This window comes from Balaenoptera ricei, chromosome 7 (genome assembly GCF_028023285.1).
Source record: "Balaenoptera ricei isolate mBalRic1 chromosome 7, mBalRic1.hap2, whole genome shotgun sequence".
Lineage (NCBI taxonomy): Eukaryota > Metazoa > Chordata > Mammalia > Artiodactyla > Balaenopteridae > Balaenoptera > Balaenoptera ricei.
Window position 1 is genome coordinate 107,649,483 of NC_082645.1, and position 13,092 is coordinate 107,662,574.

Consider the following 13,092-nt stretch of genomic DNA (forward strand, 5'->3'; position numbering starts at 1 on the left):
AGAGGGGCTAGCCCGCCGGAGGATGAGAGATGGCACAGAAGAGAGCCCCACTGTGCCAGGTGAAGCCGTCCTCCACAGGGCTGCGGCTAGCAAGCCACGTGAAAGAGACGGGCTAAGATGAGCAGGGCCAACACGTGTATAAGTGAGCCTGGCTGTGACCAGATGGACTGTCTAGGTGACCCATAGGCTCATGATCAATGATAACACTTGTTGTTTTAAGCCACTGAATTTTCGGTTGGTTTGCGACATAGCAATAGCGAACTGATACAGTGTTATCTGTTCCAAGCAGTATATCTTTAAGAATAGTTATGGGACTTCCCTGGTGGTGCAGTGGTTGAGAGTCTGCCTGCCATTGCAGGGGACACGGGTTCGAGCCCTGGTCTGGGAGGATCCCACATGCCACAGAGCAACTGGGCCCGTGAGCCGCAACTGGGCCTGTGAGCCACAACTGCTGAGCCTGCGCGTCTGGAGCCTGTGCTCCGCAAAAAGAGAGGCCGCGATAGTGAGAGGCCCGCGCACCGCGATGAAGAGTGGCCCCCGCTCGCCGCAGCTGGAGAAAGCCCGTGTACAGCAACGAAGACCCAACACAGCCAAAAATAAATGAATAAATAAATAAATAAATAAATAGATAAAATTAGAAAAAAAAAAGAATAGTTAAGAATCTGACCTTAAAACTGGAAACAAAAACAGCGTTTGGCATTGACCAAGTGTCAAGAATTTCAAAGTACTTAGTAAACACGTAAGTCCACTTTAACTTTTAACTGAGCTCTAGGATCCTCACTTTGCTCAGATGCTAATTCGATTCCCAAGAAACTGAAGACATTACTGTAAAAGCATAAATGAAGTCATTACTCTTAATTAAATATTATTCAATATTTTCATCCTGTCTGTCAAGGATAATAATTCTGTATGTTCTTTTACCTTACTACAGTAGATACATAAAAAGCAGACTAAAAACCAAAGGTTTGATTAAGAAAGAAGTACTTATTCCAGGGAGATTAATCTGTGATCTGCTCAAAGACATTCCTGATGAGGAGCAGAGAGGCTCCTTTTATTTCTTCCAGTCTCTTTGTTTGACTCTTTCAAAGAGCTGACTGATAGCAAGTTAAAGATATACTTTAGGAAATCACCAAGTCTATAAAGCCTCATCTGCTTAAGCTACAGCGTACTAGAGCAAAGACAGATTCAAAGCATGATTTTTCTTCTAAAAAGCACTGGCTCTCAAAACAGGAGGCACCTCGTGTAAGTCATGATTAATACCATTTTCAAACCTGTAACTCCATGAGAACATACATTTGGTTCAACACATATTATTTTCTGGTATGATTACCTTGAAAATCATGCCCACACTTTGATAAACAGATTCAAATAGCACACAAGTGTTTCTGTAAAATCACAAGGCCAAGTTCCACCTCAACGGACACATCAGCATTTCTACAACCAGCTTTTTTTTTTTTTTTTTTGGTGAGTATGACTTTTTTTATTTTAACATCTTTATTGGAGTATAATTGCTTTACAATGGTGTGTTAGTTTCTGCTTTATAACATAGTGAATCAGCTATACATATACATATATCCCCATATCTCCTCCCTCTTGCGTCTCCCTCCCACCCTCCTTATCCCACCCCTCTAGGTGGTCACAAAGCACTGAGCTGATCTGCCTGTGCTATGTGGCTGCTTCCCACTAGCTATCTATTTTACATTGGTAGTGTATATATGTCCATGCCACTCTCTCACTTCGTCCCAGCTTACCCTTCCCCCTCCCCATGTCCTCAAGTCCATTCTCTACGTCTGTGTCTTTATTCCTGTCCTGCCCCTAGGTTCTTCAGAACCATTTTTTTTTAGATTCCATATATATGTGTTAGCATAAAGTATTTGTTTTTCTCTTTCTGACATACTTCATTCTGTATGACAGACTCTAGGTCCATCCACTCACTGCAAATAACTCAATTTGGTTTCTTTTTATGGCTGAGTAATATTCCATCGTATATATGTGCCACATCTTCTTTATTCATTCATCTGTCGATGGACACTTAGGTTGCTTCCATGTCCTGGCTATTGTGAATAGAGCTGCAGTGAACATTGTGGTACATGACTCTTTTTGAATTATGGTTTTCTCAGGGTATATGCCCAGTAGTGGGATTGCTGGGTCGTATGGTAGTTCTATTTTTAGTTTTTTAAGGAACCTCCATACTGTTCTCCATAGTGGCTGTATCAATTTACATTCCCACCAACAGTGCAAGAGGGTTCCCTTTTCTCCACACCCTCTCCAGCATTTATTGTTTGTAGATTTTTTGATGATTAAAACCAGCTCTTTTAAAAAAGTTCTCAGGGGACTTCCCTGGTGGTCCAGTGGGTAAGACTCAACACTCCCAGTGCAGGGGGCCCAGGTTCGATCCCTGTTTGGGGAACTAGGTCCCACATGCATGCCACAACTAAAGATCCCATGTGCTGCAACTAAGACCTGGCACAGCCTAAATAAATAAATAAATAAATATTTTTTAAAAATTAAAAAAAAAAAGTTCTCAAAAAAACAGCCTAATGGGGCTTCCCTGGTGGCGCAGTGGTTGGGAATCTGCCTGCCAATGCAGGGGACACGGGTTCGGGCCCTGGTCTGGGAAGATCCCACATGCCGCGTAGCAACTGGGCCTGTGAGCCACAACTACTGAGCCTGCGCGTCTGGAGCCTGTGCTCCGCAACAAGAGAGGCCGCGACAGTGAGAGGCCCACGCACCGCGATGAAGAGTGGCCCCCACTTGCCACAACTAGAGAAAGCCCTTGCACAGAAACGAAGACCCAACACAGCCATAAATAAATAAAATTTAAAAAAAGAAGAAAAAAACACCCTAATCATCCCAAAATAGCTAAATAAAAGCAATTTAACCATCTTTAAATTGTAAACTGATATACAGGGGTTATTCAACAAAATGATTTAAAAGAATACAGGGTATAGCATATGCTACAAATTAATTAAGCCCCAGGCCTGATTTCTTTTAAACTCTGAACAAACAGTAAGTTTGGGGAAATCTGATTTTCCAGTCACTCTTAGGATTGCTGATGTTATTTTGTATCTTGGTAAATCACTAAACATTTGTGTTACCTACTACAAAGGATATTTTTTTCCTAGTCTGACAGTACCTCCAGGGCCACCTACAAAAATGTGTAATTCTGGTAGCCTGGCTGGTTTCTATAACATTAAAATGTTAGCCTAAGAGGGAGAGGAAAGGATATGGTACAATCTGCTTTTATCAAATAAACAGCAGTTTCCTTCCAGCCAAGTCTCCTGAACTCTGCCCTCTTCATTACTGCGGCAGAAAGCAGCCTTTCTCCTTTGATAACAAAGGGGGGAAACACTAGATTTTTATTGAATTGATTATCTAAACTGAAAGGCAGAGAAACCAGCCTCTTTCTACAGAGGAGAATCAGACTGGTTTAAAAAAATTAAAATTTCCACCCCCTTCTACAGTCTAGGGAAGGAATCCGGGGCAGCTTCAAGGGTCCATGACAATGGTGACTCTCAGACTGCAGATCATGTCACAGGCAGATTTTTATCCCGGAGGGAGGGCCACTTGCACTTGTGTGGTACTTGCACCAACCCCTAAATGAATAATGCTGCTCTAGAAGCCTGATGGCTGGGTTTTCTACCTGCAGATGTTTTCTTTTTTACTTGAGGAACCACTCCTGCTGTTATCTTTTCACTGTTAGCATAAAAATTATTTTTTTGTGACCTCTGTGCCACCCAGGAGGGTAAAAGCTATCACAACCTTTGAGGAGCAGGGGCAGGAGGATAGGATGGAGTCAATCAATGTAGGGTCCAAGCAACACCGATTCTTGAATTAAAAATTAGAAGTTTCAAACTCTGTTCACAGCCTAGAAGTCTTGAAACGCAAGGTTAAACTAACCTAAAAGAAGCACCGTTGGAGGCCGTAAGGAAGAAGCCTGTGTTTCAATTCTGGTCCATGCTTCTTCATTCCTACCAGGTTTATTTGTTCATTGATTCACTCAAACTAACATTTGAGAGACCGCTGACCACATGCTTTCCTTCTGGGAGTCTGGAATTTCAGCACGTGTGAGGCAGAGGCTGCCTTCATGACCAACTCCTAGTGAAAGCCTTGGGTAGTGAGTCTCCAGCCACCTATCATCGGTCTCCAGTAGACGGTATTTCACACATGTGATGTAACTCACTGCTGGAGGAACGGAGCACCTCATGAGTGCCTCCACAGGGCCAGGACTCTTGGAAGCTCATGCCTGGTTTCCTCTAGACTTCACCCCACGCCTTTCCCTTCATGGATTTCGTTTTGGGTTGTCCCACTGTAATAAATCATGGCTGTGACCATGACCGTATAATGACAGTCCTAGTGAATCAAGGAAATTGGCAGTGGCCTTGGCGCCCCCTAACACAGCAGGGCAAAGATTTTTATAAGGGAAAACTTATGACTGACGTGACTTGTAAGTGACCAAATATGGAAATGATGAAAAGGCATAACTCGAAGACAGTTATAAGAACTTAGGTCTGTAAGTGACCCCCAAAACGGTATTATCCTATTCAGACAGGAGAAATTTCATTTTATTTACACACACACACACATACATACCCACAGACACAGTAAGCAGAGACATCTTTAGCGTCTGATAAGGTTAAAGCAATTAAATGGAAAATAAATGGGAATGAAAACAGTAATAGCCAACACACAAAAAGCGCTTTATCTGTGCCAGGCACAGTTCAAAGTGCTTTGCATATGAATTCATCTAATTCCCACAAAACCCTATGAGGTAGGTGCCTTTATTATCTCCATTTTGCAGATGAGAAAACTATGATACAGAGAGAATAAGTAACCTGCCCAGGGTCACATGGCTGGGATTCAAACTCTGGCATTCTGGATCCAGAATCTGTTCTAAACTATGCTATAAACAGAAAATGATCATAACAATGAAAAACTACTCTAACAACAGAGGAATAAATGCTCTCCCACCCAGGCTTCCCGTTTCTCACTTCTTCACTTTATTTTATAACACAAACGAAAGAGTCTATTTTTAGGCACTGCGTGACAACAAAAATACAGTGGTTAACATTCTGGTTTTCTGTATAAACTAAAAACTTCCAGCTACGCCAGGTTTCCTCCTAAGCATAACACTTAAAAATCAAGTTGTTTATTTAAGATTGTTTCCATGTGAACAGCTACTAAATATACATTTTTTCCTTCAAACCATCTTAATATGCTTAGAAATGTCTAAAAGGAAACAAAAAATTAAATAGCTGGTGTAACAAAAAAAAAAGGAAGATGCCACCAAAAATATTTTAAAAGTTGATTTTCTATAATCTCTATTATTTACCAGCCTAAGAGCAACATCCTAAAATATCTTAAAACATATGAGATATCTCTTTGTTTGACTTGGGCCAGACAAAATTGAGTTTCTTGCAGAAATCAATCTTGGCTTACAGGCCCCTGAAGCAATAGTATTAGCACGCTTTTCTCCAAACTCTATTTTTCAAAAAATGAAGACAGCGGGCCCACAGCCTTAACTTATTGATAAGGCTTTTAATAAAGTTTTTATCTTTAAAAAATGCTATCTATCCTTTTCAACCAACTGACTAATTTTTTGGTGCAGTTCACAGCAAAGAAGTTCAAAAAGCAAACGTGTCTAGGGAATCAATTCCTGCTGCCTCACCACATTTCAGTTCTGTCCTGAAAGCAGAGTCTCATTTTCTGTTTCCCTTTACCAGGAAAATGACTGCTGCGGTTCAAATTCTGAAACGTAATACTGAGGTTATTACTTTTATTTTCACAGTCTCCTGACTAGAAAGACAGTCATACTCCATTGACTCAAGAATATTTTTTTTCACTTTACAAATGTATCACCCTACTTTGCATGCTCAAATATTCTAGTTCCAAAGTGCAAGCAACTGAAAACTAAACTTTAAAAATACTAATTAAGGTTTCATGAAGAATGAAGTTTAAGCAAAAGAGCTTAGGGTACTTATTACTTCAACAAAATAGAAATGGATGCATGTGAGAGTAGCGCCCTTCTCTGTTAACCCTTCATGGCACTGTAACCCCTGAAGGTTTCTGATTAGACCCCTAAGCTCACTGCCCAAACCATTACCAGTGACACCAGGTCCGATGGAATTAAGCTGAATACTCCACATTGGTTTATTACTCCCTGGGCGGGGGGGGATTCTCTGTATTTAGCTCTATCATATATAGTTTGGTTTTACTGGGAAATAGGTGGGTATATCTAAATGACTCCAGGCAAATACATCCCAGAAGCTGACAAAAAAGAGGACAAAGTATAAACAGTATTCTCTCCCAGTGGGTTTCCACAGGCAAGCACCATGACGGGTAATTCTCCGTTTGCGTAGAGCAGTGGTCCTCAAAGTTTGGTTCCTAGACCAGCAGCATCAGCATGTGGAACTTGGCAGAAATGCAAACTCTCAGGCCCCGCCCCAGACTTACTGAACCAGAATCTCTGTGTTTTAACAAGATTTATCTCCATGCGACTCTGATACACACTCAAGTTTGAGAACCACTGTCTAGAGAGACCAGATAAACAAGTACATTAAGCCTAGACCAGGGTTTCTCAACCTGGGCATTATTGACATTTGGGGCTGCATAATCCTTTTTCATGAGGGTCTGTCCTGTGCATTAAAGGATGTTGAGCATCCTCTACTCACTAGATGCCAGGAGTACCCTCCCCCAGTTATGACAACCAAAATGTCTCCAGATATTGCCAAATGTCCCGGGGGGAGGGGGGAGGGGGGAGGGGGGAGGGTGTGGAAGGCAGAATCCTAGCATTTTACACTTGCTGCCAGAGTAGACAATCACTGACACTGCCTGGACTCAGGTTTTCCAAATGTGTAGAACTAGGGCCACGGCAGAAAGAACTGGGGCCTCAGAGTCAGACCTGGGTTCAAATCGCAGTCCTGTCATTTACCAGCTACATGACCTTGGGTACTTACTCAGTGTCCTTTGTGCCCCAGTTTTCTAAATGGTCAAATGCCCGTTACAATAAGATGCCTACACCAAATGTTCCATAAAACTCCCAGCGGGGCCTGGGGCAGCGCCTGCAATTAAATGCATTGCTATTTCTGCAGTGAAACAAATGAATATTCACACCACATGGGACAAATAAAGATTACAAATAGTCTCAACTATACAGGCCAAGTTTTAGCACCAATGAGTTTTCAGGCCTAACTCACACAAAAAAACAAACAAACAAAAGCACATTTGACTTTTTAAATGCTTTGAATTTTGGAACTGCTGATAAGACTAGGTGACTGAACCCACCTCACAGGGAGATGTGAGGATCGGATGCAGTCACGTACATTGGTCCACTCTTCTGTACTGAGAGAGGAAAGGGACTTTTAAAAGGTTAACTATTGGTATTTCTCAAGTACAAATTCTGATCATGTCATTTGCTTGCTTTGAACTCTCTGATGGTCCCCCACTGCTTGCAAACTGAAGTCCAAATTCTCCTGTCCTTTCCCTCTGCCTGGACCAGGGTCACACAGACCATTCCTCTCTCCAGTGATTTCTCCTCCGGGAGGCTTTCCTTGAAACCCAGCCCTCACCCAAGGATACTCCTTCCTCTGTGTCTCCCCAGCACCCAGGAAGCTGAGAGCACATGGCCATCTCTTCACCACAACATCCAGCCCTTTGGAAAACACAATTTCAGCATCAGTTTTTTCTACCCACTGGTCTAGCATGGGCCCGGCATACAGTAAGTGTCCAATAAATGCTTGTTTGATGAATTAGGGCGGTCAGTGTTCTATTTCCTCAACAAGCTGGTTCTATCAGATCAGAGGCCATAAAATCAATGATTCCTAAGTTATATAAGGGTGGGTGCTATGACTTTTGATCCTTGTTCTATCTCTAGGGCCTGGCACTCAGTAAGTACAGTATTGCTAAATATAGAAATGAGTGAATAAATAAATGATTGAAGAATATGACACATATTTATGACAATGTAAAAACAAACCACCACATCCAACAACAAAAACCCCATAGCCGTGTGCTTTTGTAAATATCATAAAGTGTAGCACCTGCTGAAGAGTGTCCTACCTTCCAGGATGGTCCATGGGCCTGAAACACAAATTAGAAACCCAAGGCCCCAACCCTCGCCTGGTCCAGTCATCTGCCAGGACCCTGCTGTGCCCCAGTGACAAAATGAGCTGATATAAGGCTCCCCCAGAACACTTCAGTCCCAGAGCAGCTAAGTAATCACTTTCCATAAAACATTTATCAGCACTGCTCCTGGCCAATAATCTCAAATATTCAGCGACTGACCCAACACACGAGTCATGAATAAAATATTTTACCGAATAAAGACAGCTAACTTGTATAAAGCGTTATCTGCATCTATGCTCATATCATGCAAATATCATTATTCTGTCCTTTGCCTTTTTTTACATTCCCCTCTTCTCCCTGTGGCTCATGCATCCCTCTCTCTCCCATTCCCATCCTGGTGACGCACCCACACCCAGGTCCCACCAAGGTCAGCTACGTGTGAATTGCCTGCTCACAATAAACTCACTCAAAAGCAAAATACAAAGGTCAAACAGGCACTGAGGGCTTCAGGTTTCCTCTTTCCATTTGGGACAGGCCCTCAAAGGTACTTATTTCAAAAGATAGATTACGAAAGGCCTCCAGCTTTAAGAGAACAGCAGTACCTTCCTTCTTCCAGAAAGCCTTTCCACTTTTGCAATATCACCATTTAAGACCACTCATTGTAGCAAGGAAAGGCAGCTTCTCTCAGTAACATCAGTCATTTCCTCCAAATTCCCACAGAAAAGCCACTAACCTTTTAAACTTTTAGGGTTTAAAAAAATACCAAAGTTTTAAAACAAACAACTTCTCTCCGATCCAATCACACAGCCCTGGGAAGACCAGAGAGCTGGACTGGGGAATCCTGGGGTGCATTTGTGGCGTCACCAGTATTTCTGTGCCTCTCCATGGGCCTCAGTTTCCTCTTGGATAGAATGAGAAAATCGTATCAGATCAGTGTTTCCCAAAATACGGTGGGCAAGACGTCGTGTTACAAGATAGAGCTGACTTTAGGTGACACAGATGAACATGTTTTAGCTATTAGTTTAATTTTTTATGGCAAGTGATAACCGGTTTTCCATTAATAGTGGAAATATCAAATTATCTTAAAAATAAAAGTATCTTTCACTGTTCTTATTTTAAGTTTTTTCTTAAATGAGTCACTTTTAGAAAAAAAAAAAAAAGAAACTATTATGTAAATAACAATTCAGGTGGTCCCAGCTGCTGTGATAAAATAACTGATCTAAGGACCTGGTGTGCGCGACACAAACAGAAGTGTAAACTCCAGCGTAAAGTAGAAGGAAGACCGTTGAAGGCCCGGGAGGTTTGCTGCAAGAAGGGAATCACTGGCACCGGGTCCCGCGGTCACCGGCCGCCAGTCCCGGCTCCCAGAGAAAGCGGCTCGGAACTGACCGAGGAGGGGACGCATCCAGCTCTGGGCGAAATCCCACAGAGGAAAGTGCGGGGGGGGGCGGGAGTCCCAGACTGGAGGGACGTGGCGGGGATGCGGGTCTCGGGCTGGCAGAGCGCAGTGGACGGGGGTGGGACAGGTGTCCCGGACTGAAGGTGCGAAGCAGGTACCCGGCGTCCCGGGCGGGAGGGGCGCGGCGGGGGTCGAGACTAGAGAACCCAAAAGCGGGAACCCTGGACGGGGGTGGGGCCCAGAGGCCAGAAAGGGCGGCAGGGGCGACAGGCCGCGGGACCCGGGGGCCGTGGACGTCCCCACGAGAAAAGGGACGAGGCCGCTGACCCCACGGTCCCTACACCCGGTCGCCGGCGGGAGTCCGGGCGGCCCCCGTCGCGCCTCGGCCCCGCGCTCGACCCTCCGGCCCTACCTGTCCTCGCTGGCTGTGATCACGCCGTCCTCCTTGGGAATGAGCAGCGCGGCCGTGACGGCGTCCTGGTGCCCCTCGATCTTGCTCAGCAGCACCGGGCGGCTGCTCTGCGGCCTGGAGTGGATCTCGGCCGCCATGTTCGCACAGCAGCGGCGGCGGCGGCGGCGGCGGCGGCGGTCTTCGCGGCGGGCGGCCCATCAGCTGATGGCCGGGCGGGGACCTGCAGGTTTCGCTTCGGTTCCTTGGCGGTGAGGGAGCCGCGCCGCCGTAAGCTCCCGAGTGCTGCCGCCAACGATCGTATTGGCTGGGGAAGACGCGCAACTAAAATTACTTGGCAGAGAGAGAGAGAGGCCCTTAGGGATTTGCCAGAGCAGTGGTGAAACTCACAAAGGTTGAAAAGTAAAGTCATTCACCCAGGAGTGGATTGAGCAGATGGCGGCGAAGAGGAATTGTCCCCCAAACCAGAGCCTTGGGAAAATAATAATACTACATTGTATCCATTCTAAGAAGCCTTTGTTTGGACCACAGCTCCATTTCAGACATGATAAAGTGTGAAAAAATGAGTGCAATTTAGAATCTTTGAAAGGCACTCATTGAGGGGTGACTATATACCAAGCACTCTCCCAAAATCTTTACATGGGTTATCTCAATACTGATAACAACCATAAGAGGTGGAGAGATAAGTGCTTTTTTAATCTCATTTTGGAGATGAGAAAACTGAACCATGGAGAAGTTAAATCACTTGCTTAAGGTCACAAAGCTATGAGAAAGAGAAAAGCAGCCCTGGACCTCTAGGAGCTGGCCTGGTACTGTCAGCCAGACTTGGGTGTTGCTAAGAGCTGGTTGGGTGCTCACAGCTGGTTCCTGTGGAAAACATAAACGTCACTGAACCAAACTTGGGACCATTAGGCCGCAGTGCAGCAAAGCCAACCTACTGACACCAGGTTGTGGTGAAGGAAAGTACAGCGTTTATTTTCAGGGCACCAAGCAAAGAGAACGGGCAGCTCGTGCTCAAAAGACCCAACTCCCTGATGGCTTTCAGGGAAGGGTTTTTAAAGGCAACATTTGGGGTGCGGGTTGCAGTTTGTGGACTTTCTTCTGGTTGGTTGGTGGTGAGGTAACAGGTTATGTTTCAGAATCTTAAACATCAACCTCTGGTTCCAACTGGTCTGGAGTCTACGTGCTTTTGGTCAGCCTGTAGTCACCATCCTCCACCTGGATGGGGGGGGGGGTCTTAGTTTCTGCAGAATACCTCAAAGATATGCATCAGACTGCTATGTCTCTTCCTTGAGGAGGAGCAAGGACTCTGTTTTATGGCTAAACGATTTTTTAAGCTATCATTACTTTCCTTGCTTGACTGCTTTTCCTTTGTTTCTGTGTTCCTTCACTCCCCTAATTAGTAACTGAGTCTGCTCTTTGGAACTCAGGGAAGACCTAGTGACTAAAGCCTTTTTCTACAAACAAGAAACTGGGGACATGGAAGGGCTTTTTTGTCCTGCTTGGTTTCAATCCCCCCCTTTTCTTTAATACTCCTCAATGAGAAACTTTCAATACAGAGACACTTCATTTAACATTATTGTGCTCCAACTAGATTATTAGATCGTTTGTTAGATTATTTCTCTCAAGATATTGCAAAAATACAGTTCCCTGTGCTTTCTTCCATTCCATTTATTTGACTAATGTTCCATGAATTTTCAATACTTCACATTGCAGTGTAATACAAAAACCAATCACAATCCCCTCTCACCTTTTTTTAGAGAACTTGCTTCATCCAGAAATTCATCAGCTTGTTTTGTGATATGTACCAAATCCCTCTTTTCTTCTCTCCCTCCCCATAGGGAACCTTTTTACAAGCTGGAATGAACAGTTCAGATTCTTCCTCTTGAAAAGTTAAGCTAAGAGACCTAAACTGTTGTATGACCTGTCAAAGACAAATAACAGCTAGACAGTAGTTAATAACAGATTGTATTTAGGAACTATTGTAACAAGGGAAAAGGGACCCCAGCATACAACTGGGATCAATTCCCAATATAGCATGGACAAGTGGGGATTTGAAGCCAAGGAGCAGGGTGGGTGGTCAGTGGGTGGAAAAGTACTAAGAGGAAACATCAGGGGTAAAGGAGGAGTCTGGCTAAACCAAGTTGACAGAACTCTTGCAGAAGGCAGGCCAGGGTGATCAGACATCACTGGAGGATAGAGAGGCTTATAAATTTGATTAGATATCAAGGATGATGAGATAACGAGGATGGGGGAGCCTCTCTAAACTGACTTAACAGGATTCTTGCTGAAACTGGGTGATGCAGGCCTGTCAAGGGGGGGACACTGGAACCTAAGATCAAAGCCTTGTTGAGGAGAGGGCTTACAGCAGCCTGACTGAACTTTGGTCAAGGGAGAATCTTTGCCAGATCCTAACATCAGAGATTCTTGAGCTAAGTAGTAATATGTTTGGGTCTGTGTTTCAGGGAGATGAATGTAGGTGAGATGTGCGAGAGAAGAGAGGAAGGTATAAGATTGATTACAATGAAGGCTGATTACAACAACCTGGGAGGGAGGTAGGCTAAGCCATCTGGTAGCTGCTTTCAGTCTAAACTGAAAAAAGGCTTGGCAACTAGACAAAAGAGGGTGTTTGTGGAAAAAGGAACAACTGAAGACATAGGAACCCAATCTGGGTGAGGAGGGATTTTAACGCCATTAACAAGGAGACCACAGAAAGAGGTGCCGCTTTCAACATCTAGGTGTTCCGCACCCAACTCAAAATTTGAGAATTCAGACAAGACTTCCTTTGTGATTTAATATTAAATTTAAAATATATATTTACAGTTTGGTAAGAAAGCAATATAATGATATTGCTAAAGAGTGAAAGATTAAAAAAAGACATAAGTCCACTGTTCCCATTTTGATGTATTTTTTTCCATTCTTTCCCTTTTTTTTTTTTTTTGCTGTAAAAAAGTTCGTACTTAGTTTTTAAATAAAAATGTTTATTTTGGATAAATCAATATGTTTTAGTATAGGGCTCCTAAAACGAAGGCCTCTGGAGACATGCCAGGTAAATATTTTTTCATAAATAGCGGCTGGATTGATGGTCTGGAGCTCTAAGACATGTTGATAAGAAGTGTTTTCTTTTTTTGAGAATTTAAGTGTTTTCTTTAAACTAAACGTGAAACAACTTTTTTGTTTTACTTCAACTAGAACGGAAGGAACGAGAGCAACTGACAGG

The 13,092-nt window shown here is 43.7% G+C and overlaps 1 protein-coding gene across 1 annotated transcript in view; it reads right to left on the reverse strand.

The window, feature by feature from the left end:
- Positions 1 to 10,107, reverse strand: part of WDFY1 (WD repeat and FYVE domain containing 1) — a 48,100-nt gene extending 37,993 nt beyond the window's left edge. The window contains exon 1 of the mRNA XM_059928815.1: positions 9,876 to 10,107. Within this exon, the coding sequence (XP_059784798.1) occupies positions 9,876 to 10,012 (137 nt within the window). The 5' untranslated portion in view covers positions 10,013 to 10,107. The remainder of the gene's footprint in view (positions 1 to 9,875) is intronic.
- Positions 10,108 to 13,092: the final 2,985 nt, after the last annotated feature.